The 27,862-nt window shown below is 42.4% G+C and overlaps 1 protein-coding gene across 1 annotated transcript in view; it reads left to right on the top strand.

Annotated features, from left to right (window-relative positions):
* The window catches only part of PDIA5 (protein disulfide isomerase family A member 5), a 104,395-nt gene that overhangs the window by 34,658 nt on the left and 41,875 nt on the right, over positions 1–27,862 (top strand). Inside the window, exons 6-11 of the mRNA XM_086465510.1 lie at positions 1,765–1,857; positions 3,135–3,195; positions 6,998–7,065; positions 14,026–14,117; positions 14,222–14,293; positions 18,804–18,940. Coding sequence (XP_086321636.1) covers positions 1,765–1,857; positions 3,135–3,195; positions 6,998–7,065; positions 14,026–14,117; positions 14,222–14,293; positions 18,804–18,940 — 523 coding nt within the window. The remainder of the gene's footprint in view (positions 1–1,764; positions 1,858–3,134; positions 3,196–6,997; positions 7,066–14,025; positions 14,118–14,221; positions 14,294–18,803; positions 18,941–27,862) is intronic.

Genomic DNA, 27,862 nt, shown 5'->3' with positions numbered 1-27,862 from the left:
TCTAGTTTTACAGGTTTTTTACAACTGTAATTCCATTATAAATTACTTGATTTTTTTTTTTTTTTTTTCCCTAGCTAGCTCCTTTCTCTGCTAATGTCGTATTAGAACAAATTTCTTCTTCCTGAAGTGTTTGTGGTCCCAACACTACTACCTCACCCCTTAGGTCTTCTTACTGTGTACATCAGGTGCTTTACTTGCTGTCTAGTGATTAATACATGCTGCCTCTTCTGATAAGACAAATCTCTTCAATATTAGCTGTTCAAGTAGACAGAAACATAAATACGATAAATGGATCCTGCCGTAAGCTGTGAATCCTCCTGAGCCTTACAGTACCAACTGAGATCCAGGAAAATGAGCTGAACTCCACTATCTGTTGATAAGCAGTTGGGATGTTGTACCAGAGCAGCCCTACCAAATGCAGAGAGGTGGCAAAAGCGACTCTGAGACTGTTTCAGTGGCATGTGTTACCAGGCATGCTGCTAACCTGCTCTTGAGAAGATGAAGTACAAACCTAGGCTTTTAGATGGATATTCTTGGCATGCACTAGTATATACTTAGCTCTGCTTTTCAGTCATGAGCTGCTTTTGCAAAATATCCCATGGGCTGAAAGCTTTAATGAGTCTTTTCTTTGCTTCAGCTCCAAGTAAGTTCACTTAGTGCTGTGGCAGCATCATCTACTCACTCTTACATTGAAGGAAGCTCCTGAGGGACCTCACTATGTTACTGGTGTGGTAGAGATGCTGTCTGGGACTGGACACATAACTACAAGCAATGCCACAGAGAAAGAAATGGGATCAATCTGAGTTGTGAATGAACACAGAATACCAAGTATTATGTTTCCTGGAGCACAAACATCTGAGGATAATGGTGACCAAGCCTCTGCTTCCACGTACAGCTGGAAATGGGGGGCAGTGTGACTCTGGAATCCATGGAGAGCATCTCATTGGCTTTGAAGGGCTGGAAATCAGGCTGAAATCAGAACCATCAGAGAGTATTTTTTTTATGATAAAGAGAATATATGTGTCTGCTGAAACAGATTGTTGGTTGCGTGTCAGTTGGGTAAAGCGGTTATAAAGTATGCTTGCGTGTGTACTCAGCTTGTTGAATATGGGAGCTGAAGAATTGTAGGCTCTCATATTTCCCACTTGTCTTGTCACATTTGCTTCTTAGTCTCCTACTTAAAAATACATTGAGTGCAGTTTCTATGTAGATGGATCACAGAGGGAACTATTGGTGAATTAATATTCCTTTGACCAAATAAGCAGTTTGACCTCTAAGTGTGGAGTTCATTGCTTTTGCTCACAGCGAGTATCAGTGTGCCCTCCAGCTAGTCCTATGGGGTTCAAAGGTTGCTCAGATATGGTGAAGGGTATGGGAACCTCACCTCTACATAAAGAGAAATCTTTCCTGCTAAGCCAGGGAGTAGCTGTGGAAGTATTGCAGATGTAGTAACATTGAAAGCACTCTGAAGGATCCTTGAAGCTACTGTCTTTGTGCTGGTCTACTTCCACACCTTTTCCCCCAGTTTTATAGTGGAAATGGGAACCGGAAAGTTGGGTTATCAGTTATGAGGATGGCACCGTGTTGGTACTTGCTTCTGCAATAGGAGGTTTGTGTTCATCTGAATTAGAGCAGATAAATATATAAGCAGAGAAGCAAAGGCACTAATTGGATGGGGTTTGTGTGACAGCATGGATTTGAGATTGGATGTCTCATGGTTTCCATTCATTTTGCCTTAAAAGCTTTTTCCCCTGTTTATTACAGTCTATAGTGGCCTTTCTCAAGGATCCAGAAGGTGCTCCACTGTGGGAGGAGGATCCCGAAGCCAAAGATGTTGTGCATGTTGACAGTGAAAAGGTACATTATCTGGATAGCTGTTCTATATGTTTTATAAATATATAGGATGAAGGGAGTGTGTATGCTTGTGTTAACTCTTAACGAAGCACCATTATTTCCTTTCTTTGGAAGGGAAGTTTAAAGCACCCAGATTGTTTTAAGTGACTTGACAGTTTGTGGATTGTGTTAATGGGAGAGTAAAGTCTCCTGCTTCCCACTTTCCTCTCCCCAACATGTGGTCATGATACTAGTCTGCCAGCTACATGGCAAGTATCAAAGCATTGTGGATGGCAGAAGAGACCTGTTTGTCTCAGGAAAGTGTAGCAGCTTGCGAGATGCAGTCACTGCAGGATGTAACTAGGAGGTAAAAAGCTGCTCTTACATCTGCAGGTTGTTGTTAAACCTTGGGTTCCATCATGTGCCTGAGGTCATCTCGGGAAGTCTGGAGCAGGATGGAACAGGATCCAGGTCTTGAGATGTTTAACTTTGTACAGTAACTGTCCTCTCAGTGTTAAGTGGGAAAGCAGCAAATACAATGAAACTACCTTAAAAATCCAGTGCCACCACAGAGCTATCCAGTATATTCTCTCTAATATAATCAGCTTGGTCTTTTGTATTAGTTTTCTAGTCTATAGATTTTTAAAACTTTAATTGATTGGACTCTAGCTGGTATTTTGTAAAGGGCCTTTTCAATTTTCTAGCTTTCATTTTTAATATTAGAAACAGTTATTTTGACATTCAGGTTTTTGTAGGAAGATTAATTTTTAATGTTCACCCTCTGTACTCTATTACAAGCCTTCCAAGGTTGCATTCAATTTGAAAACTTCGTCTGGTTTCTCTATCATGCTGATACTGAAAAATCTTTTGTCATGACTTCTTATAGCTTCAACAAAGTTTTGTAGTGTGGAAACTGAACTTGTTTTGTTTATTATTGAGTCCGAGTTTTTGAATTAGAGTATGGCTTTTTGGATTGGTCAGGGAGGAAAAAGTTTCCAGTCAAAGATTCTGTGATGAGAATAAACCAAGCCATGCAACTTATGCATCTCAACAGTGAAGATACTGGCCTAGGATATTAGCAGATACTCGAATCTGTAATAAATTTTGCCATCTTCTTTCAAGTTAAAATTGAGCAAGGAGAAGAAACTCTTGCCTGTCAGGAAAGATGACTCTTTTTCCCCTCAGATAAATGAACCTATATTCTATGAATACATATTACAACTTAAAAAAGTTAATATACGAACAGTAAGAGGTGTCCTTGGGTATAGGTCTGATTTTATTTTCTTTGGCTCGTTCACTAGGAGTTGAGAAGGCTTCTGAAGAAGGAAGACAAACCCCTTCTGATGATGTTCTATGCCCCATGTAAGTAACCCAGCATGTCCTATCACCTCTTTCTCCCTTCTCCACTGAGAGATGTCCAAGTCTGACTAGAAGCCTCACCTGTGCTTCACTAATACCATCTTTATCATTCAACTACTTGTGTTGTTCTGCCTGTTTGTCCTTGGTTTTCCCTTAGTTGTCCATCTCTTGTATCCTAGTCTTGCCTCTTTCTCTTGTGATGGTGACTCTTGCTCTTTTTCTTTCAAGCAGCTGCTTTCTGTAATTTCTTTACCCATTGTCCTTTCTAGTTTTGTGTTGTACGAGACAGAAACACAGTACGCTGAGTGTGTAAGTGTTAACGTATCTGTCTGAGAGTGCCTAGCCCTCTGGCCTGCATGGAGTTGTAAGTGCAAATGGGCATTGCACACTTTGCTTTTTTACTTCTGCAGTTTTGGCCATAGCATAAGACAAGCTGGTTCCACACATGCAAAATATCTCTAGAGGAGACCATGGAGTTGAAAAAACCCAACGTATTTGTTCTTCCTAACTACAGGTCGAGGGAACAGTGCAGTGTCAGGAGCAGGAATATCCTTCCCACTCCATCCAGGAGGCATCCTGGGTGTTCCTACCCACATTGGCAGGAATAACTTGAATACAAGTGGGATTTCATTGTGGGGTGCAGGAAGAAAAGAGAAGAGCACATTGGAGTCATTGCATTTCTTTTGTGACCTTGACCTTGTACAGCTGCTATCTTGTCATTGCCCTGGCTGCTTATTCCTTAACTTTGCAGATTTACAGCTGCTTTTTTTGTGTTGACTGGTATTTGAGGAGCTCGAAAGCCTCTCAAAACAAGGTGTTGCACTGGAGTTGTTGCTCAGATGGAAAGCAGGGGAGCCATGAGAAAGGAATGAATGTGTGACCTAAGCTAGAAAAGCCTCCCAGCGCTGCCCTGATAGGGAAATTCATGTTAGGCACCACTAGCAATTTGCTGGCTGATTCTCTTTAAAACTGTGTCCCATGGCAGCATTATCTGGTGTTTCTCAGTGTATTTTCTGTTGTAACTGCTGCCTGAAACAGCATTCTACCTTTTTAGTCTCATCTGAGTACTGCCAAGATGGCCAGAATTGCCCAAGACTTAATTTGATGCATCACTAAGAAAATGTGTTTTCCTTCAATTAAGTTAGTTGCAGCTCTGTGCCTTCAGTCTCTGTAGCAGGATGGTCCTGCTTGGCCTGGCATGGTGCGTGGTCGTTCCCAGTCGCTGCTGCCGCCTTAGCATCAGCGGGAGATGATATGTCTACTCTGTCTGTAAATCACCGCTTCAGGGAGAGTTCAGCTGCAGAGTGCTTTCACAGTTTACCTGTATCATGAATAATGTTTTCCACAACTGAGTCTCTTCCTGAAACGTCTCTTATCTAACCCTTCGTTCTCTTTGAACTGTTCCCTGAGAAACCCTCCTCCTTCCAGTTTCTCTTCTTTTGAAGTGGCAAAACACCTGCTAGTCTTCAGTGCTGTAGTACCTTTGCTGCGTTCTAAACTGCTGTGAAGGAAGCATACTTGTTGCTTTTTTTCTCCCCTCTGATTTCACAATTCTTAACTCCCTCATCTTTTATTTAACACACCAGACCTTCTGACTTGGTTCTTGTCCAATTTTTCTTTTCTTACTCCTGTTACTGGAGTCAGAATACATCCAGCAGTTGCATTAAAATACTGGCTTTGGGCACCTGAAGTTACTGGTTACATACGGGTGTTACCTTTCGTAACTGGGAGCGGCAAGTCAAGGCTGGTCACTAAAGGAAATGCTGCTTTTCTTTACTTGTAAGGGGTGTTTCAAGCAGGTCTATGGCATGAGAGGACATCAGAGACTTTATCTGGGAAGCTATGGGGAAAAGAGCTGCATTATTTCTCTGCTTTGTTGGAAGCAGGGGCTTTAGATTCATTGTGGCAGGTTCATAGGAAGTAGCCTCTTTCATTATGTACTAGTGCAGAGGGAGATGAAAGTGACTGCAAACTTAAATGTAGTTTCTTTAATATTTCAGGAATGCTTGGTCTGGGTAAAATGACTCAGAGCAAAGGCATGCTTTCCTTAGAAGATATTACCTGCCATTTGGAGACCATTCGCTGTACTTTCAGACCTATATTATGAAGTCGGACAGCACTAAATATGAAAAATTAGGTGTACTTATAGGCATTCAGATTTATTTGTAGTTAACTCTGTCAAAGAAGACTCCTGCAGGAGATGGTCTGGAGTTGGCAACAAACCCAAGCCATTTATAGCATCATTGAAAATGGGGCTTTAAAAATGAAGGTGTTAACTAGTAGAAAAACTCATACGTGTTTAATTAAGCCCCCACTTTTGAGACCAAATGCAAGAAAAAAGAACAGAAGAAATAGTTTTTCAAGGTTACCCTTTTATACCTGTATAGGAATATATGTGGATTGACAGTATCCTGAACAGTATAACAGAGAAATGCATAGGCAGGAGAGGTTGCACTGCAGTGGGTTTGGGAGCAGTGAGTTTGAGGCAGCAGCAGAGCTGGAAACAGGACAGTAGGGGTGATGGCTGCTTGGAGCAGGCTGGTACGTGCCTGTGCTCCAGAAGGGAGTCCAGGGACCGGTAAGAGGTTGAAGAGGGGAAGCGAGGGAGATCGATAGCTGGGGAGAGTTTGAGGCCTGAGCCTGCTGAAGAGAAAAGAAACAGAGGATCCAGAAAATGGTGTTAACAACTTGTATCTTTTGATGTCTCTCCAGTGGTTTGGATGAAGCTGCAAAGCCTCAATGGGCCTTAGATGAGTGGTCCATGCCCACCAATGACCTATGTCATTTTGACCAGCACTAATGTAACAAGCTCACTGGCAATTTGAGCAGAGAGATCAAAGGTGGAAAGACCACAGAAACAAGGGCTGTCTTTCCTCTGATTAATGGATGTTTCTCCCAGGCATGCTGATGCGATCCTAAACCAGCGACTGCAAAATATGTTCCTCCTTTCTGGAAGATATTTTCAAAACTCTTGTCTCTTCACCGGAACAAAGATGTTGACTACTGTCCCGTGGTGGACCCAGGAAGTTTCCATAAGTGTCTGGAGTGTTTCCTTTCTTTCATGCTGTCTGCCCTCCTGCCTCTTCTCGTGTGCATGCACATATTTTACTTGGCAAGGGTGAAACCTGCTCCTTACAAGGTGATTTACTGCTAATCTGCTTAGCACTCCAGAGCATCATCAAACAGCTCTTAGCACACTCCAACTATACACTGGTGGTCTTCCTCACTTGCCATTTGTCTTTTCCTCAGCACATAAAAGTTACTGTGTCTTGTAAGGGCTATGACTTCTTCTGAGTTATGTCGTCTTCTCAATTAACAGAGCACTGTGTAACTTTTGATATCTGTTTAATGTGTTTAGGAAATGCTTCTCAAATTAAATTAAAAGACTTGTTAAGCTAGGATGAATCTGAAGTACCCTTCCCCCATCCCTTAAAGACCAGGAATACACAAAGCTTTTTGTTTGAGTTCACAAGCATGACATCTTCCGTTGACTTTTGATATGTGAGTTTCATCTTAAATTCCCCTCTGGGCTCAGCTCAGAGCCTGAGGAATATAAGATGGTGTTACTCTTTCCAAAACTGGGATGAGAAATGAGTATGAAAACGAATAGCATGAAAAACATGCGAAAATAGCGTCATGTAACAAGAAGTAACATCCTTAGAAACTAGTAACCTAATAATTATTTAATGAAACATATAAAGAATTTTTTTTTTGGAAACGTTTTATATGCTTTGGAGCATAGATCCTGTAGAACAGGCTGAATAGAGTTGTTGGCATATTACTTACACAATTTCTTTTTTATCAGGGTGTGGTGTTTGTAAGAGAATGATGCCATCTTATCAGCAGGCAGCTACAGAACTGAAGGGTAAATATGTAAGTGAGAAGATAAGATTTATATGAAATTTTAAAAATCCTTTTAACACTTTTTTTTGAGTATTTAAAACCACAAATATTTATTGAAGTGGGGAATTTTTAAGCAAGTCAAAACAAAATAGATATGAATGACTGCGTTCCAGATCTCTTCAGGATTCTCTCTTTGTTTTTATTCTTTTTAAAGCTTTGGAGAATGAGGTGGTGTTAAGTCACTTGCCCTTTAGATCCAGTGTAGTTCTTGCCATGGAAAAACAGACTCTGACACTATGTAGGTTTATGTTTAGCCTCTAATTTGTGAGTTTGTAGTCCTTTTGAGCTCATTTTGGTAGAGATAAAGAAATGTTTGCTGTTATAGGTTTGATCAGCTCTTTGGCCTGATGTTTCATGGTAGGGTCAGGGGTGGATGCCCTTATAGTAATAATCCACTTTTTTAGTGAAGAGTCACAGTGTCATGGGAGGGGGATTTCCCTACGTTAGCCACTGATCGTCTTTCTAGCCACTAAGCATAAGCGTTAATAAAATCTTGCCGTTTTACTATACCTCAGTCAACAAAGCATTCATACCAGCTTGAAATGAAAGTAAGTTTTGACTGTAATAAAATCCATCAACAACAGTAGCAATAATTTAGTTACCTGTTTGTACTAAGGTGTATTGATCTCTCTCAAGCAAGTCAAAGGCATTTCTCTAGTCAAGGTTTTATAATGTGCTTAATGTATAATTTATGTGATACCAATAATACATGAGTGACAAAGAAATAGGATTGTTGTTTCATGGCTTTAGCTGGATACGGTCTGATCCTGCCTGTTGGATCATTCACTGTCGAGTTTACAGGTTTCCTCGGGCGAGGCGGCATGTGATGAGGAAAACATGAAGCACTGCGGTGCATTGCTAGGGCAGCTCTGGCCATTGCTGCTCATGAGCATTGAGTGCTGTCAGACCCTCCCACGTTCTCCCAACTAGTTGTTTTTTGGAAGGCTTTTCTCTAAATCCTTGTTTGCTTAGGGCTGAAATGAGTGGGAGTTGTTCAGATTTATTTAGGACACGGTACAACCCTTAAGGTATTTTCAAGAGTGTTTTTGTCCAGCCAGGCAGCACTTTAATGCCATCTCCCCTTGGCAGAGTGTGCTCTGCGGCCTTTGGGAAGGCACTCCTGTCTTGCACAGTGGGTGCATTGTGAGGTGTGGAGTGGGCAGGGATTAGGCATGTAAAGGATCACCTATAGAGATAGTGCCAGAGAGAAGGCATGCTGCAGAGCGCAGTGTTCCCCTGCCGTTCTCCCTTCCTTGTCCATGTGCAGCTCATTTTATGAAATTCAGGCTTGAGAATTTAAATGCCAGATCTATTATTCTAGTTTGGTTATTTCCTTCCTTGCTTGGAAATGGTTTCTGTAGATCTGGGCTAATCCTGCACAGCTGAGTGACAGGGCTGTGGCACAGCTCTGAGACTGGCAGTGCCTGTGCTTGATGCAGCTCAGGTGAGGGATGCTTTTTGCACTGGAGTGTTTTTAGTGCACAATCAGTTCAGAGAAAAGTCTAGTTATGCCACTGCCACCCGTGTCTTTCACAAAAATCAGTCTGTTCACCTAAACTTGACCTAATTAGCTTCCTGAGTGGGATGTGTACACAGTTTGCCGTTTCTAAAGTTAACCGTGCTGTACCCATCATAAATTATCAGTGGGGTACCTTGGAGCAATGTTGACCTCCAGATCAGACTTTGCTGGAAAGTTTATGATTGGTTTGGATGAGCTGAAGGTTTGGCCTTTTAATCTCACCTGTCATTAGCTGTCAGGATGTGCCAGGCTCAAAAGTAATTATTGCTATTATATAGCAGGAAAATGAAGTACAGTATTGCCGATTTAATAGGTTGTAAAAATGAAAAGGTGAACTGTACCTGTCGCTGGTTGCTGTGTTCTCTTGGGACTGGTTGTTTCTTGTCCCGGTGCTGTTACTGAGGGGAAGGCAGTGTGGCATTTTCAGTGTTACATTCAGTTTAGATCTTGCAATTCCATTTCGCCCAGTGCAGAAGGAAAAATGGGGATCTAAAGTGGAAGATGATGATTTATTTTATCCTTGGCACAAGATATTCCTGTGGTTTGTGGTCAGGTGGGCTCCAGTGAGTGACTGTCACTGGGGCACTATGGCCTCAGTGCAGGGAGGAACTGGTGGTCAGCAAACACTTCAGCATCTCCTGGACTTTGTGAGTGTGCCAGAATGCTTTACTCAGTAAAGACCGTCTTGAGTGTGTGCTTAAGTGCTTTCCTCCTTTGGTGCTTGTCTTTTTTTTTTGGTAAAAACATCAGACTTCAAAGCCTTTGTTTAATCTGTTCGTTAAACTTGGATCTAGGAAGGCTTCAAGTGGTGTGAGCTACCAATTTTGGAGCAATCACATCAAGAAAACCGTGAAGCGAGAGAGGCATCACAGTAGAACAGTAATGGTCAGAAGCCCAGAAGACATGGCCTGCTACAAAAGGTTCAGAGTCGGTTTAGGTTATAGATGGCTTTGTGGAGAGCAGGTAAATGTTGAAATATGTCAAATGTCACTGCAGAGGTGAAAGGAGTAAACTGATCTTCATGTCTGCTGTGGCTATTACAAGAGGTAATGGACTTAAATTGAAGTCAGGGTCATTCAGTCATTTGCTAAAAGCAAATTAGTGAAACATCTGGCAGGAGCAGCTTAGGTATAGAGGGAGGATCGTGGCTTTGGGTAGTAGGTGTATTCTGATGGTCCCTGACGGCCTGATATTACATAATTATGTGATTATAGGCCAACGAAAGCTGTTACTTTTGTCATTAAAAATGAATCCCATAGTAATAGGCTTTTTGCTAATTATGCTTCATATGGTGTATGAACACAAGTTACAGACTTGTGCAGGCTGGGTGGACACAGTGAAACTGTAGCAGAGTATCTGAAATGGCTGGGGACACCCATTTAGGACCTAGGAAATCCTCTGAAAGTTTGTGGCAAATGTGGAATGTGGTAAACTGGGGTTTATGAGGGAATTAGTTAATGAACTACATTACGAACCTACATAATGAACCAACATTCTTGAGTACAAGAATGTTGTTAGGTTATGCAGGGAGGCAATTAGAAGATCCAAAGCCCAGCTAGAAGTTAATCTGGCTTTGGAGGTAAAGGGCAGCAAGAAAAGTTTCTATAAATGCATTAACAACAAAAGAAAGACCAGGTAGAGCCTCCATCCCCTGCTAGATCCAGAAGGAAATACGGTAATAAGAGACGAGGATAAGGCTGAGGTGCTTAATGCCTTCTTTGCCTCAGTCCTTAGTAGTAGGAACACTTGTACTGGGGAAAGTCAGCCCCCCAAGCCAAGAGACAGGGGCCAGGAGCAAAATGTCCCCCCATAATCCAGGAGGAGATGGTCAGTGACTTGCTACTCCACATTGATGTGCATGAATCTATGGGGCTGGATGGGGTACATCCTAGGGTGCTGAAAGAACTGGCAGGGGTGCTCACCAAGCCACTCTCCATCATTTATCAGCAGTCCTGGCTGCTGGGGAGGTCCCATCAGATTGGAAGTCAGCCAATATAACACACATATATAAGAAGGGATGGAAGGATGATCTGGGAAATTACAGGCCTGTCAGTTTGACTTCAGTGCCATGGAAGCTGAGGGAGCAGATCATCCTGAGTTCCATTATGCAGCACATGCAGGACAACCAGTTGATCAGGCCCAGTCAGCATGGGTTTATGAAGCGCAGGTCCTGTTTAACAAACCTGATCTCCTCCTATGACAGGGTGACCCGCTTGTTAGATGAGGGAAAGGCTGTGGCTGTCATCTACCTCGACTTTAGTAAGGCATTTAACACTATTTCCCGTAGCACTCTCCTAGAGAAATTGACTGCTCTTGGCTTGGATGGGCACACACTTCGCTGGGTGAAAAACTGGTTGGATGGCTGAGCCCAGAGAGTTGTGGTCAATGGAGTTAAATCCAGTCGGCGGCCGATCACGAGTGGTGTCTGCCAGGGCTCAGTACTGGGGCCACTCCTGTTTAACATCTTTATCAGTGATTTGGACGAGGGGATGGAGTGCACCCTTAGTAAGTTTGCAGATGACACCAAGCTGGGTGGAAGCGTTGATCTGCTTGAGGGTAGGGCAGCTCTACAGAGGGATCTAGATAGGCTGGATCGCTGGGCCAAGACAAATTCCATGAGTTTCAATAAGGGCAAGTGCCAGGTCCTGCTCTTTGGCCACAACAAACCCCAGCAGTGCTACAGGCTTGGGGAGGAGTGGCTGGAGAGCTGCCAGGTGTTGATTGACAGCTGGCTGAACATGAGCCAGCAGTGTGCTCAGTGCCCAAGAAGGCCAATGGCATCCTGGCCTGTATCAGAAATAGTGTTGTCAGCAGGAGGTGATCATTCCCCTGTACTCAGCTTTGGTGAGGCCACACCTCAAGTACTGGGTCCAGTTTTGGGCCCCTCTCTACAAGAAGGACGTTGAGGTGCTGCAAAGGGTACAGAGGCGGGCTACCAAGCTAATAAAGGATTTGGAGTGTGTCTCATATGAGGAACAGCTGAAGGATCTGGGGCTGTTTAGCCTGGAGGAGAGAAGGCTGAGGGGAGACCTTATGGCTCTCTACAACTACCTGAAAGGAAGCTGTAGCGAGGCAGGGGGTTGGTCTGTTCTCCCTAGTAACAAGCGATAGAACAAGGGGAAATGGCCTTAAGCTGCACCAGGGGAGGTTCAGGCTGGATATTAGGAAGAATTTCTTTACTGAAAGGATTGTCAGGTGTTGGAGCAGCCTGCCCAGGGAGGTGGTGGAGACACCATCCCTGGAGGTGTTTAAGAGCTGGGTAGATGTTGTACTTAGCGATGTGGTTTAGTGGTGTTGATAGAGCTTAGAACAAAGGTTGGACTCATTGATCTTGAAGGTCTCTTCCAACCGAAACTGTTCTATGATTCTATGAACCTAGTTCTCGCTTTATAAAGCAACCACAGTGTCTTGATCCTATTGCATTTGCCTACTGTCTGTGTTTATCCTGTACCTGGGGTTAAACTATAGCAGTTTGTTTATCGCTGATGACCCCTCCCTGGTTGAGAAGGGGAATCAGGAAAAGGAGAGGAGATCTGAAGGTTGAAGCAAGGACAGATAATGAAACAGCAAAACAAATAAAGTGTACAAAATTATACTCTGCCTGGAATGCCTGGCCCTCACAGTCCTCAGGAGCAGGAGGAACTCCAACAGGAACCTCAGCCAGAACTCCCCACAGGAGCTCTCTCTCCTCAGCAAACCTTCCCCCTTTATAATGACCATGACATTATGGTATGAGCTACACCCGTAGATAACTCAGGTCAGCTGCCCTGGCTGCCTCAAAACTGCTAATGGCCTTCTATCCCAGACAAACCAGGACACGTACCCTCAAGTGTTGACATAGAGGAAGACGTAAGGATGGGGAAGGTGACATAGAGGAAGACGTAAGGATGGGGAAGGTGACATAGAGGAAGACGTAAGGATGGGGAAGGTGACATAGAGGAAGACGTAAGAAGGGGGAGAATTGAGTCTGGATAATCACATATGAATTAAGTCAATCTGGTTGTTGGAACCATAAGGAAAATTCAAAGTAAGAGACTTGGCCAGCCAGTATACACCCTATTTCTGTACTCAATTAGCTTTCTTTTAGCCTTTCTCAGGATAGGAGAGAGAAAACACAGTATCTTTTTGTGACTTTCCAGCACATTCTTAGAAAAGGTTGACCTTCAGATGATGATTTTCTGCTTTAAGATTTATTTCGTGCTGGCTCTGAGCACATTTGGTTGGTCTGTGCAGTTTACTGTAGTCAGGAACCTGGTGTTAAATTCTGATGTGATGTTTCAGGTAGAAGGAGAAAATCCTGGGTTTTGGAGAGGGAAGGAGGAGGAGTTTGGATTAAGACCCTACTGATGAAATGATTTAAGCCATAAATGCCATTAAACTAGGTTAATCATGAAGTGGTATCTCAGCAACTTGCTGGTTAAAGGTTTGACAGCAGAACGACCTCTGTGTGAATTCCACACCCACAGAAACTCAGAATCAGTCCCATCTTCAATTTTTCAGGTCAGAAATTTTTGGAAGACAATTGGACAGGACGCAGGATAAGTTGCAGGAGCCCTGAGCCTGAAGCTTGTGGTGAAGGGCTCTTGAGTTGGAGGGTGGGTTGGGATAGGGGTAAGGAAAGGGAAGGAGGGGCTTTTTGTTTCCCTTGCTAGTCTGAAAAGCTACTATGCTTCTGTGACCCTCTTTTGATTATCTGTAGGACAAGGTTAATTCTTAACTCTCATTACACCCTACCAGTCAGGTAAGTTAGCATATTTAAAAGCATATAAATGCCATGTGGTATTTCCTGGGCTCATGGAAATAGGGCACGTTTTACTTTCACATCAAAGTAATGTTGATTTTTCCCTTGCATTCAGTAAGTGCATTTTTGATCTGGGATAATGGCAGTGCTTGGTTGGTTAGAGCTTCTGGACATTAGTTGAGATTGTAAATTCATTGCTGGAGTGGAAACCAGAGAGGTAAGGTGGAACTTCTTGTGTCCTAGCTACTGTTTGAACTAAGCCATGTACTTGCAAAAGAAGGAAGAAAAAAAAAATCTAGTTATGCTTGTAGCTTAAAATCCAAATGAGTAAGGAGGAGCACAAGTAGTGCAATTGAGAATTCCCTTCAGGTGTTTCTGTTAGTGGGTGAATAAAAAGAAATGGAGACACTTCCAGAGCAAGGAGGAGGAGACAAGGTGGTTGATGTGTGCTTTCTGTGGTCTAGACTCAAATATTGCTCTGGTCCCCCTTGCACAAAATCAGAACTTTTTTTACAGAGAGATCTTTTACAGAGATCCCCTTGCTTTACAGCAATATGAATGAAATCAGAATCTGCCCAGAGCTTGGTTGTTTTTACTTAACTCTTTAAAAAGCGTTGTAATGTATCTGCTGTATTGTAAGAATCAATGCAATTATGCTCTGTTTTTTCAGGTTCTCGCGGGGATGAATGTTTACTCTGCTGAGTTTGAAAGGATAAAGGAAGAATACAATGTCCGGGGATATCCTACAATCTGCTATTTTGAGTCAGTTATGTTTTGCTACTACTTTAGAAATCATACACTCAACTATAATTGCATGTTCTTATCTTCCAGGGCAAGGACTAAACCTTGTTTTGTTGCTTTAACAGGAAAGGAAAGTTCCTGTTCCACTTTGAGAATTATGGTGCTACTGCAGGAGATATAGCAGAGTGGCTGAAAAAGTAAGGCATTGAACTTCATGCACTCCACCTTTTATGTACTCTTCATTATTTACAGAATGTAATGGTTTAGGAACAGCCGTCTCTCCATCATTCCCTCTGCTCAGAAGAGCAAACAAAACTACCCCGCTGAGATTGGCTAATCTGGTACAGAGAAATTGCTTAATGTTTGGTTTTTAGCATGCATGCCTTGCATTTCACAATTGCATTTTGTCTGTAATAGGACACTGTCTGTGGACCAAAATAAATGCAGATACACAGATCTGAGCTTCATTAAAAATGCTAAATTAAATTTCCAGTGATCTTGGGTGCCTGAACTTAATACCTTGCAAAAAGTCTGACTTCTGTTGTTGTATTAAAAATGTATACCAAGTGTGCCATTCTCATTGGTTCTTCAGCCTTTAGCTGGAGCCTTTAAAGTGTCTTGCAGAGACAAAACAGAGTTCAAGGCACCCTGGATTGCTAGTCATTTTTACAAAGTCTGTTTCCTGTCATGGCGTGAAGTGGTGTTGAAAGCATCTTGTTCCACCTAAAGAGAGCTATTTGCAGTCATAAATGTTTTGGGGGCTGAATGAGCCTATGGGACTAGCAGTTGAAAGAGACAGACAGAAAAAGTGTGTGTGTGAATGGTTGCTCTTCAGCAGGTGCAAGTCAGCACATTGTCAGTGAAGCTGACAGAGCAGCTGGAGAGAGCTGAGATAGTCTGGTGATGGAGAAATACCGTGAGCAGTTAGCCCTGGCTCTTGGGCATTATGTCATCTTTGTAACCATCCCTTGTTTCCTCCAGCCACAGAAATAATCTCGAAATGAAGCTAATAAAAGGAAACAAATGCATGGGAAGGAATAGACAGTTGCAAACTATTGTGATAATACGGCTTAGCAAAATTGGCTCAGAATAAATGTGTTTTACTGTACCAGTGGGGCTACACTGGGGACATGTGTATGGTTGCAGGTAGCCCAGGGTCTTCAGCAGGACAGGCTAGGTGCTTCAGCAGTGGGAACCTACAAATGAAGTGACAGCAGCGTTCCTGTTAGCATCAGAGGGTACAAACACTGCAGGTAGTACTGCCCCGTGGATCAAAGAAGAGGATTTTACCCATAGTTTTTAAGCCTCATTTAGTCCATTAAGTCTTCAGATATGAGTGATCAAGGTGGCAGCTCCAGCAATGCTGAGGAGATGATCAGCCCTTGGAGCAACTACATGACTTCATCACCTGCACATTATTATGTTTTCCAGTTTTTGCAAGGATGTGATTATCTCTTAGCTACCACATGTGAAACATCAGATATTTGGGGTGGGATTTTTCCCCTGTCTGCCCACACAATATCCAGATAATCCCTGTAATATGCAGTGCCTTTGTATCAGTGCTGTGACAGCAAGTGAACACAGCTACTGGAGTCAAAGCAGAACAGCTGCAAGCTCTTTCCAATCATAATCTCGGCTAACAAGCCACTGTGGGCTTTGGCTGGTATTTCAGCAGTCCAAAGCTAAAGACAGCTGTTTGTCCTCACTTAGTGTTAGTGCATGCTTATTAGTTTCCCAGAAGATGATCTGAGCAGTAGCCTTCTTTCCCTGTTTTGTATAATAAGTACAACTTTTAAGGAAACCATGTTGAAAAGTTAGGTATACTTGATTTTTGCCAGAAAGTGGTGTTGCAGTTAAAACCATAAACGGGGTAAGTCTGCTACCTGCATAATATTATGTTACTCTGAGGTATCTGCAGTACAAGTAGTCAAATGGAGTGGCAAGGACCAAAGACTCTAATTAGGTAGCTGCAGGGTGTATAGGCTGTATTTCAGAATAGTATAATACTAAAATTGTGTCAGGAAGTCGCTCTGATGCAAGATGTTGCTTTGCAGAGCAGGGGCACGGCAGTGCCAGAGTGTACATGGCAGCCCATGGCAAGGAAGGCCAGTGTGGTTTTTTTTATACTGTGCATGCATGTGTTGTCATCATAGATTCTAGAAAGAGAATCCAACAGACATTGAGCCATATGAAATTACCTATTTTTTGTGGCCATTATGTACACACTGCAGAAAAGCAACTGTTTTCTCTTTCCTCTCCCCATTCTTTGCTTTTTCCCTCTAAATGTTATTGGTAATGTGCTGAAAGTGGTTGATCTATGCTAATTTGGGGGGAGAAGGCATGATATAACTTAATGAAGGTTAGAATTATTTAAATTACTGAAAGGATGTTTTTCCATGTTCTTTCCTCTCAGAACAAGAGCTGCTAGTTTGGAGGGCTCCAGCACCTTTTCTTTTACTACTTATTGAAGGTGCTTCTTTCTTATGCTGAAGTGTGCTAATGCATCAGTCTTGCAGATACTTAACCTCTCTTATCATCCTAATAGGCACTGGCTACTATCTTATGGAGTTTCAGATGTTTTCATGAGGTGATAGAGAGAAACCATCACGCAGCCTTACTCCAACACACAGCATTATTAACATGAGAGATGCTATCTTGCTATGCTGCTGCCTTTTTTTTAAAATCTGATACAAGCTGCATCAGCCTGAATGGTAGGCAGGCCAGACAACTTCTTACTGCCTTCGGTAGCTGCTCAGCTTGTCTTACTGTTTTTATGGACTCCTCTTGGGCCCTTCCTTAGCACCAGCTACTCAGTTAAATCAAGAACTTGTTCTCTGTTCTTAATTGAATTAGCTCTTGATAACTCTTCCAGGCTTCTGTCATCCTATTTTTGGTCTTCAGGCGTTGGATGTGCCTTGTCTCAGTTTTAAATGACATTTTAGATTTTGCTTGTTGCTTCCTCCAGGCCTCGAGGTGCTTCTTACCAACTCCTGTGTAGGCTTATTAGCATGCACAGCATTTTAAATTGGGCCATTTGAATAAACATCCTGTGCCCTGCTTTACTCATTCCTTACTGAAATAGGTCATGCCAGGCCCTGCTAAACACAGCATTCTCCCAGTGCTGTGTAGCCACCGTGTCCATGTTCATCATGCTCTGCCTACTCAACCCAACTCCTAAATTCATTGTGTCATGGTGTTTTCTGGAAAGCCTTCACTCTCCCAGGATACCTGCAGATTATTGCTGTCTTACAGGCTTGACAACAAGCAAACTGATTATCTGCTAAGTTTTTAGAGAGTAAACTCTTGTGGACAGGGATCTGCCTCTTTTTCTGTGTCGGCTGCTTGGCCGAGCACATCTCTGATCTTTACTTTGATGTTTGTTTCTTGGTTCGTTTGTTGTACAAGCAGCAGCAGAGGTGTGCATCACAGTTTTCCATGAATTGCTTAATATTCTTGGATCGTACCCATTGCTTACATCAACAGAATTTGCTATCTGAATCTGTGTATCTCTCTACTACTTTTTTTAATCAAACTAGGCTTTCAGCCTAGAAATGAGCAAGGCAAGATAAATGAGTTATCATCTGTTTGCCGTTCCTTGTTCCAGGCAGCTAACACAATAATACATTTTAATCAAAAATACTAAATCTGCTTTCACCAGAGATGGGGTCACATCCAGACCTATAATTTGCCAAAGAATTTGGGGAATTTTGGGGGGTATTTGAAGCTCATTACTACAACTGGCAAGGATAAAATAGCTTCAAAGTCTGGCACCAAATGTTCGTATGTTTGGGTGTCCTTTATGTGAACACTGCTTTAATAAATAAAATGTCAATTAGCATAGTTTAGTTCACATCTGCCAAATTCTCTTTTTAATGTACATTGATAAAAGCCAGGAACAATTTAGTGGGATGATGAGCACTGAACTGGTCCAAAGGAGCTTGGGTTCGGTTTCCAGATTTGCCACTGTCTCTTTGAGCAGTCTCACTGGCTCTGATCCATCAAAGATGGTTAAACTCATGTGCAGTCATAGTGAAGTTGGTAGGACATGTCACTTACCTTTTAGGTTAAGTATGCAGTTTAGTAGCTTTGCTGAATTAGACTTACAAGCCCATTGCCAAGTGATAATATAATGGAAGCATAATGATGCTTCCCCAGGTCACAGGGTTGTTCAGGGTGAAACTGGATATTGCTGGGGAAATACAGTGTAGCTAGCTCATGGTCCCCAGACTGCACCTCCTTCCTTCTCTGTCAGCCCTAATCATGCTGTCGGTATTCAAGGTGACTGGCTAGATGGGCTGTTTCTGCGTGCTACTTTTTTCTTTCCTTTGCAGTGGCTTCTGTGAACAAAAAAGTGTGAATGTTGTGAGAAAGGGAGCATCCTGCTGAGGAGAGTAAAAGAGTAACAGAAAATGCATCTGACTTCTAGAATGTAATAACCAAGAAGTCTGATTATCTCCTTGCTCCATCCTCTTCCATTGCTCATCTGTCCTCATCCTTCTTGTGGATTTTTTTTTATTCCTCCTCCAGTTTTATCTGCGTTTCAGTGCTTATGAGTTCTGAATGACTACAATTATGGAAGCTGTTCAGTAGGGTTAGTGTGTAATACATATATGGACATCTGCAAAGTGGTTCCTTGCAGTCTGAATCGCCAAAATGACTGCTTAGCACCAAAGAGCTGCTTGTAAGCTGTGTCTGTTTGTCTTGTAGCCCACAGGCACCTCAGCCACAGGCACCAGAGACTCCCTGGGCAGATGAAGAAAATGTAGTTTATCACCTGACTGATGAGGACTTCGACAAGTTTATAAAAGATCATTCATCTGTGCTAGTGATGTTCCATGCACCATGTGAGTTTGTTTTTTTTCTATTCTAAACCCTGTGCCAAATGGTTACTAACAAAACCAATGATGATTTTCTGTGGAGGTTTCACAGAGCTATGAACACAAAGTCCAGGCTTTTCTTGTTTGTGATGATTGTTAAATACATAAGGCATGAAATGCTTGTGAAGTGCTGACTTCAAGATTAGGAGGGACATGTGCTGCTGAAAGTGAGTGTAGGCTGAGTCAAAACATAACTGAAGAGTGTAATGATGCTTAAATAGTCTGAGAACTTATCATTTTACAACATGATTTACCATTTTCAGCTCGTCTTCTGTGTTGTTTGCTTTCAAAGCAGAGCTCTGGTTGATTGAGCAACTCAACTTGAGAACTGTGAGCTCCTGAGTCCTTATTCATGGCTGCTGATGTGTCACTTTGACCATTTTTGCTCCTCTGCTGTGGTTTGTTCTCTGGCAATGTAAGGAGTAATGGTCATTGTATATTGTGCTGAAGTATGCCAAAACTTGATCTAACTTCAGAAAGTCCTCAGGACTTCTGAAAAGTAATGCAGAACTGGTAGTGATACTACTTACTGTTTGGCTGAGAGTCATAGAACCATAGAATGGTTTGGGTTGGAAAAGACCTCAAAGATCACCTAGTTCCAACCCCCCTGCCATGGCAGGGACATCGCCCACTAGACCAAGTTGCTCAAGGCTCCGTCCAGCCTGGTCTTGAACACTTACAGGGATGGAGCATCCACAAGTTCCTAAGGTAACTGGGCTGATTTTTTTCATGACTTGAGGTTTTAGCTTGAGCAATAAAATGCAGTGTGTTGCCTTCAGAAAGCTGTTGCAGTTATGTTGTCCTCCTGTATGCTGTTGGGTGGAAGAGTGCGTTAACCACTTTGTTCAGTTAGGATGTAACTTCTTTCAGCCATGTAGCTGGTTCTACTGTTTCTTTGTGTCTGCAGTGGAAGGTTCAGGCTTAAATCTGTTATGCTGGGTGATATGCAGCTTCTGTCTCCTCTCGCTGCTGTGCTGGCAGTTGCACTTGGGCGAGATGTTCATTTTCATGGGCATAGATTTAAAGGTTAGGGCTCTGGAGGCAGGCTGTGCGCTCACAGCTGAACAACGGAGGGTCTTGGCACAGAGGCTGAAATCCCGCTTCCCTTTAAGCCAGCAGGAGTTAGTTCCAATATGCCTTTTTTGAAGGTCTGCTCATAAGACTGTCTTGAAAAACATACCGTAACAAATTTCCTTTGCCCGGTGAAACATCTAGGGATTTGATCCACTGAAGCAGGTGACTGACTGCTGTTTTGTCACTGGGTTCACTGGATTATTTGTACTAATGAAAGGCGGACCGGAAAACCGAAACACAAGTAGCAGAACTGATGAAGCCTGGTTTGCTCAGGAGTTATCCTTCGTTACCCAAATCCTTCCCCAGATTTCCATGCTCCCTAGTGTGCAAGCGACAGCATGGGCTGCTGCTCCTCGGGAGCTGTACGCTCGCTGGCTTGGCTGAACAACTGCTGCCAAACAGAAATGCTGAATTTCCCTCCTTTCCCCCTGTGCACATGGCTTGGGATAAGTGTCCTCTCTAGCTCCAGATTTCTGTGTGTTTACAGAGATTTAGTCGTATTTAAAAGCTTTGCTGTTTTATTTAAGAGTTTGTAAGTGGGCAAAGGAGTCCAGTCATGTATTTAGGAGGAGGAAGAGGGGGAAGAAATTGACAGTTGGGCCTGCAAGCATTATGCCTTTAGGAAGTCAGATTAAAAATAAATGAATACACACAACTACAATCAAATCTTATAGTAAATTCAAGTTAGTTATGAATCTGAACAGGGCTCTATTCAGTTTTTAGGGGTTTTTTTTTAATATTTTCTCAAACACAGTAACACAATTTTAGTGTTAACAATATTGCGTGACCTATTTGGAGAGGAGGGGCACTTCCACCTGGGTATGTTTTACACTAAGGGGCATTCTGTGCTAAGGTACAGCAGTACTTTGGCAAATGCTGTTTTAAAAGTAAATCAAATGTCTGAATTGGGCTGTTGCAATCTCCTGATAACATGTTTCAGCTGCTCAGAATTAGGATAAAGAATGTTCCTTACCAGAACAACTCCATTTTAAATGAAATGTGAATATTTGGGGCATTTTATTTACATTCAGGTGGTAGTGGTATACCTACATGCAGAATCCAGCTTGTACATGTGTAAAAGATCCATGTTTGTAAGAATCCTCTCTGGGCATCCTCAGCAGAGAGTCAGGCTAATTAACAACAGACAACTATCATAAACAGTTATCTCCATGATTAAAAGATCTTCTCCTAGCACTTCTTAAATGTGCTAATGGAGTCACCTTATGAATATCAGGAGATAAATTACTCCAGTAAAAGAAGCTGTAAAAACAGAGGACATCTTCCTTGTTTTAACCTTGGTAGCTTAGGATGAATTTTTTTTTTTCTAAAAATTATCTATTAATAAAAAAAATTGTTGAAACAGGTGTACAAAATAGGCCCAGAACTCAGGATGTACTTCTGTGTAACTAAGAGTAAGCAAGGGGATTTCAACACTGGCCTGGAATTAGCAAGTACTTAAAACCCTGTGTCACAGTGCAGCATACACGTGACTTGGAGTTTTTCTAGTGTATTATCAATCTTGTGTTCATGAGAAGGTCTTTTGCTAGAGGGAGAATTATTTCAGTGATGCTTTAATTGCATAGTCAGCTGGCCAGTGCATTAATAGAGTGTAGTATTAAAAGATGTGTGGGGAATTGGACGCTTTTTATCTCTCCACCCCCACCCCGCCAAGTGCTGAGGATACAGCTGAACCAAACGCATCCCTGGTAAATACCTGTGAACTGCAGAAGTAGGCACTGTGATGAATGTGACCAATTGGGTCTCCATGCCTGTGGCTACTAATGATCATCCCTGAGGACCACACTATAATTATTTACAATCAGTTGCACTTACTAGCCCAATTAAAGGCGTCACTGCATTTTGTGTTAAGTGCAGTCAAGCATAACTAGGTTCAACTAGACCAGCTATGTGTGATTTAAACACATTGGGAAGGTCTGCAACATGCAGCTTGCACCACTTGGTATCAGAGACCTTCTACTTTTTCTGCAATAATTTAGCACAAGCATTAAACAGAAGATGTGCTGCTTCGAGTCATTACTGCCGGCCGTGAGAAACGTGGGTGAGTGTGGGTGGGCAGGATGAGTTCATCCTGCTTTCATTTTGCAGGTCGCTAGGGACATGAAGCAGGATTTTTAACCTTCTGAAACTCCTCTGTAAAGCCCTTAAGAGGATGTTCAATAAATCTGAATATTTAGCACAGGTAAACAGCAACCAAACCCAACCAACAGGAAGGCACTCTCCCTCTCCAGCTGTCTGTGGAGGGTGTCCAGTGTTGTGCTCCTTATTCAAGCATTTTGCTGAAATTCGTTCGTAATTGCTGGTGGTGAGCATATTGTTGTCCTGGATATATCCAGACTGGAGTCTTGCAGAAAGCTGAAGTGTTTTTTCTATGTGTTGCTGTTGTACCCAAAATCTTCAGTTGTGAACTGAGATCTCCTGGACTATACAAAAGAACAAATAAATTACCCTTTCCCCCAAAGGATTTGGAGTTTTTGCGTGGATTCATCAGATTTGCTAACACGAGATAGCACAGTTATGTTAGTGGGCCTATTTCAGAGTCTGTAACAGAAGACGTATTGCACCAACCAAAGCTATTTCTGTACCGTAACATAAATAGACACCTATGCTGCTTGTGATAGTCTTCCGTTAGCAATGCGAATAAAGGCTTCATGTCTGTATGTGCTTCTTGATATCTGTGCCTACAGCTGATTAATTTATTTAGATGCCCAAGATGACAGCTGCGTTCTGAATGTCTCTAAATATGGGTTATGCTGCCAGTCAAGTGTTGTTAAATGCCTTAGTGACATGGGGACTCGCTGGGACTTAAACTGCTCCTGTGTCATTTGAGCATAAAAAAGCCCTGTTTGTTTTCAGTTTCCCCATCAAACTGCTTGAGTCAAATGCAATTTTAAAAATAATTCTGTCCAAAATATTTGCCAAAATAGTGAAGGTTGCAGTCTTTCTGACTTGATTTTTGTCAAAGAAATAGAAACTCCACAAAATTCCCTTTCTACATTTTTTGCAGCATTTTTCTTCAAAGCACATGTCGGAGTCTTGCACAAAATAAACCTACCCAAGTCACTGATAAGTCAATTCAAATGCTACTAAAAGTTGTTTAAAGTCTGGGATTGAAATTAAAGTAAATTCAGAAATGGGTTCTAAAAGTGTCTGCTTTTCATGCACAGGAGTTAGTTTTCATTAAGTTTTGTTAACACAAATGACATTGCTGACGTTTTAAAGTGTACCTGTTCTTGCAGCCTCATGCAGAATAATGTCCTGGTGCCACCACAGTCTGTAGCCTCCCCGTGTACATTCAGCAAGCACAGATCTGAGTAGTCTCTGATGCTGATCAGTGATTTTTGTCAGACGCCTCTGATGGTTGCTTGGCGTTGCTTTTCCCCCCTCTCATACGTACACCATCAGCCATAGCACAGTCCATGGTCCAGTACTGATGCCAGAGGTGACAGAGGGTAAAAAGGCGCTTTGGCTGTGCTGTTAGTGTGAGTGTGCATTTGCTTTTTAAAGGATTGAACTATTAAAATACTTTTCCTGCAACATTTCTTCCTTGTACACGAGCTTAAATTCATGCTAAACCTGTCTCTTTCCCAGCCCTCGTCGTAGGACTTCCTCAGAGACTTTATATAAGCTGTAGTTGCAGGACTTAAGGTTAGAAAAAATGTCAATACCCTTAGTGGGAAATTAGAGCCATCACATTTTTCCTTCCTTGATAAGGAGGAAGGCAGGGAAAATGCAGCTTCCCCCCCTTAATTTGTTCTTGGAAACTGCTTTGGAGATGCAGCCCTGATACACCTTTTCATGCTCTCCCTTAATGGAAGGGAGGGCAAAAATAAATCTTGAGATGATAAAACACACTATAGTTTTGATGTGTTGTTGAAACGTCCATGAAATTCGTCTCCTGTCGTTGAAGATTTTCTCTCCCTTTATAAACGAACCCAATAAATTACGCAGTTGATACCTTCCAAAGCCAGCTATTCAGCTGTGCAGGTTTTTAATTGCACACAGAGCATTTTTATCAATTTAGCTTTGAAAACCAGCTTTTCACACCCTTCACTCCTTCCCTCCTCCTGCCCGTGCACTAAAACCCAAGGTTTTAGGCCACTTTGTGGACTCATTAAGAATGCCAACCAATTAGCCCAGTACACGATGAAGGCCTCCAGCTTCTAACCAAGCAGTGGACCTGGATCTCTCCCTACCAGTACACCATCATTGGTTTCAGTGGACTTGTTTTTGTTTCTTGCTGCTGCATGTGGTGAGATTAGGATGTAGCAATCCATTGCTCACTTTAAACATAAAGTAAAGCAAACCCAAAATGTGCGCACAAAATCAAATCTGTTTTTTTCAAACGGGATTTTACAACTATAAATAAAACTCTCTTTCAGACCCCCACTGATTCTATATGAAAGCTCCTTATGAAAGCAAGCTACCATTGCAGTGAGCGCTAATTGGTACTTCTGTTGGCAGCCGCAACAGAAAGGCAATGAGTTGAAAAGGCTGAAGAATTAATTTACTGTGCAGCCTGAAAAAATAGCCTTTTTAGCACAGGTCAGCAGCAGCCTAGCCTTGGCAGCCTGTGACAAATAAATCAAATCTTAAGTTTTTCCATGATAATTCATGATTCAATCAAGGATGTATTTTCAAATGTAAACCAATGCAGTTGCACCAGTGGAGGTTAAAGGCTTGTGGGTTATCCAAACAACAGGCAGCACTGAATGTGGAATGAATGCAAGTATCATCTAATTTTCATTTGTACCTGTCATTTCTGACATCTGTGATTTTTAAAATAAAATGTTGTCTGTGTTCAGTGGCTACATAGAGAGCTATTGGCATCTGCCTTCAGATGTACAGCCTCTAGGATAAGGACAAATGGTAGGTAGCTGGGAAGCTGTTCTTGTTAAACCTGTGCTAGGAACCCCCTTAATTTATTTGACATCGTCTAGTGGTAGCTCTTCATAAGAAGCTTCTGGTTGTCTTTATGGAAGGTATCAGTTTAGTTCAGGTGGAAAATACTCTTCCATCACCAAAGGTCTGACTTTGGGCCTCAGTCTTGGCACTAGCTAAATCAGATGTTTTGAAGAGAAGGTGTACATCTGTCCTCGTGGAGGCGTCTCAGCTTCTCAGGAGGAGTGTCAGCAACTGCAGTAATAGCATCTACTCCAGTGTTCCTCCACGTCTGCACTCTGCTGTTGTTTCCAATTGTGTAATGTTGATCGGTCCTTGGTCAAAGGTAACTGTGTGTGAGAAGAGCTTGTTGAACAGCAGAAGTTGCAGAGAAGAGCCGTGTTTTCAAAATGCACTTCAGCTGTGTGAAATAGGAGGGAGCTGGAAGCCAAAAGCTTGGCAGGATGTATCCCTGGGTCAAGGGCTTCAGAGTTTCCTGAACGGTCTTGATAAGCTTTGACAATCCAACCTCAGGAATGAACTCTACTTTTTAAGTTGGACTTTCTGCGTGGGCAGTACTTGAGAAACAGTTGTGCCCATTATTGAGTGATGCTGTAGTCAGAGAGGAAAATGAAGGCAAGGAGTTCTGTGCTGCCTTGGCTGCAGTCTGAAAGGATTACTGGAAGTTCATAGTATGTAAGGCAGGTTGTATATTTGGAAGCCTGACAGATGCCACATCCACGTGCTATAGCTGTGTGTACTAGTCTGTGGGATGATATATAAGGAGACATGCATGTGTCAGAGTGCTTGCTGTGGGCTTGATCCTGTTCCTACTAGACGCCACAAAAACGTTCTTCTTGCTCTTAGAGTAATTAAAGAAAGCTTTGAACAAGGCAAACTTTCTGGACTGTTATGTAGGTTATAGGCAGTACCTAGCTCTGTTGGGTTTCTTGGTGAAGCAGTGCAGATGTCAGGATGGGCTGTTGCAATGCCCTGGTCACTGAAAGATTAAATTGTTGTGCAAGGGCACTCGGATGATGAATGTTGCTGTTTAAGAGTCTGGACAGGTAGGTGAAGAGGGGAGATCTGCTTCAGGTTCAGCATTGCATTTCCTGACTCTTTACATCTTGTAGGTGCTAACTTTAATGTTGCCTTAGTGCATTTTTAATGGAATGTATAATAAAATGCTTCCCTGGACAAGCGTAAATTGTGCCAACTTTCTGTTCATTGTACGTATGTACTTTTTAGCTGTACGTTACTGGCAGGCTCCTGGAATTAGATATATTCTTCATATAAACCAGTTAGAAACAGGTAAATTCTTGGCTCCTGAATCTGCTTCCACTGAACGGATCAAGTTCTGACTGTTCATTTCAGAGAAAGGAGGAGTGAGACACTCAGACTAGGTTCATGCATATTCAAAAGCATGCAAGTCTACAACAGGACGTTGCTTGCTATAACATATATTTGAGTATCACCAAAAATCTTAGGGAGTGTAAAGAGTTCAGTGCAATGACCTGCTAGTGCAGTGGCCTGCCTCGTTAAACTAATTACAGCAAGGATTTTCAGTGGAGATTTAATCACACATTAAAACAGATGTTCTTGACAATGCAGCAAACCAGGAAAATTAAGAACCTGACATGGATTTTTCCTTTAATGACCATCCCACTTACATTTCTTGAGGGTTTAAAAACAAAAATCAATATGGATTTTTAGTGGTACTTAATATAAATAGGAACGTGGCGAGTATAAAAATCCTAGTAACTAGCTTATGCAGTAAAACTTGATAGGATACCTAATGAAAAGGGTGAAGACAGTAATGATAGGAATCCATTGTCTCTTTTGTGTCGGTCTTTTGATACTATAGCACACAGTTCGTATAAGATTATTGTCTTTTTGAAGCAGTTTGTGCTCTTTGAGCAGGGTAAAGTCATAAAAAAGGATGATCCAGTGATAAAAGTGATAGCCTTGGCCTGGAGACGTAAAAGTTTAGTTCCTTGCCTTGCTTTGATTTGTACAATCGTGACCCAAGTTCTTAAATATTTGTCTTGGCTTCCAATCTGTGAAGTGGAGATAACATTTCACCTTGCGTGGGAGTTTAATCTAGCGAGCCATGTCCAGACTGCAAGATCCTCCAGTATTGCAAGAACTGGGGTGCAGAAGGCATGTGAACAGTGTAAAGACTTGATTAACACAAAGGAAATAGGATTCTGCTTTCAGTATTCCCTGGCTTGTGGCAGACAATCAGGTTTTTGGCCCCCAAGTTTAGGGAACCCCATCTGCCACTGAGTGAGCACACAGCTCAGGCATGATTATTGCAGCTAGAGCGGATGGCTTGCAGCCGGGTTACAGCCTGTGCTGGGACTTGAAGAGAGGAGCCTTGGCTTGCTGTGGTTCAGCCTCATAACAGGAAAAATGGCAAACCTAGACTTTTGGGATGTTCACGGCTACTCTGCCTTTGGGCTGGATCTTGACTTGGTGTGTGCCATGGTGCTGTCCTGGAGACACTGCACGTACTTTGAGTAACTTACTTGCTAGCAGTTGTGGATATCAAGAGCGGTATGCAGGACACTAGTAAAGGAGGAAAGAAAGGAGCTGAACTGTAGGTATGTGGGTTTTGTGAAATTTGGGGGATTTGTTCAAAATGCATTGCTGTATGCTCACCTCCAATAAGAAGCAATTAGCTCATCTGTTAAAGAAGGCATTTGCAAAGGCTATTCCAATCAGAAAAAAAAAAATCTTCCTGTGAATGTGCGGCAGGTGGTGTGAATGGAACATTAGTTTCTTTGGGGATTTGCTGCCTCATTTCTCATGTTACTATTGCATTCCCTCTCTCCTAACAAGTCCTTACTGACTAATGGAGACTATTGCAGAGGAGTAGCTATGGCTGCCGGAGGGCCAAGGGGCATCTGAGAGGTG

Source organism: Leptosomus discolor, chromosome 5, assembly GCF_034619465.1.
Source record: "Leptosomus discolor isolate bLepDis1 chromosome 5, bLepDis1.hap2, whole genome shotgun sequence".
NCBI lineage: Eukaryota > Metazoa > Chordata > Aves > Leptosomiformes > Leptosomidae > Leptosomus > Leptosomus discolor.
This window is presented reverse-complemented; position numbering and strand designations above follow the sequence as displayed.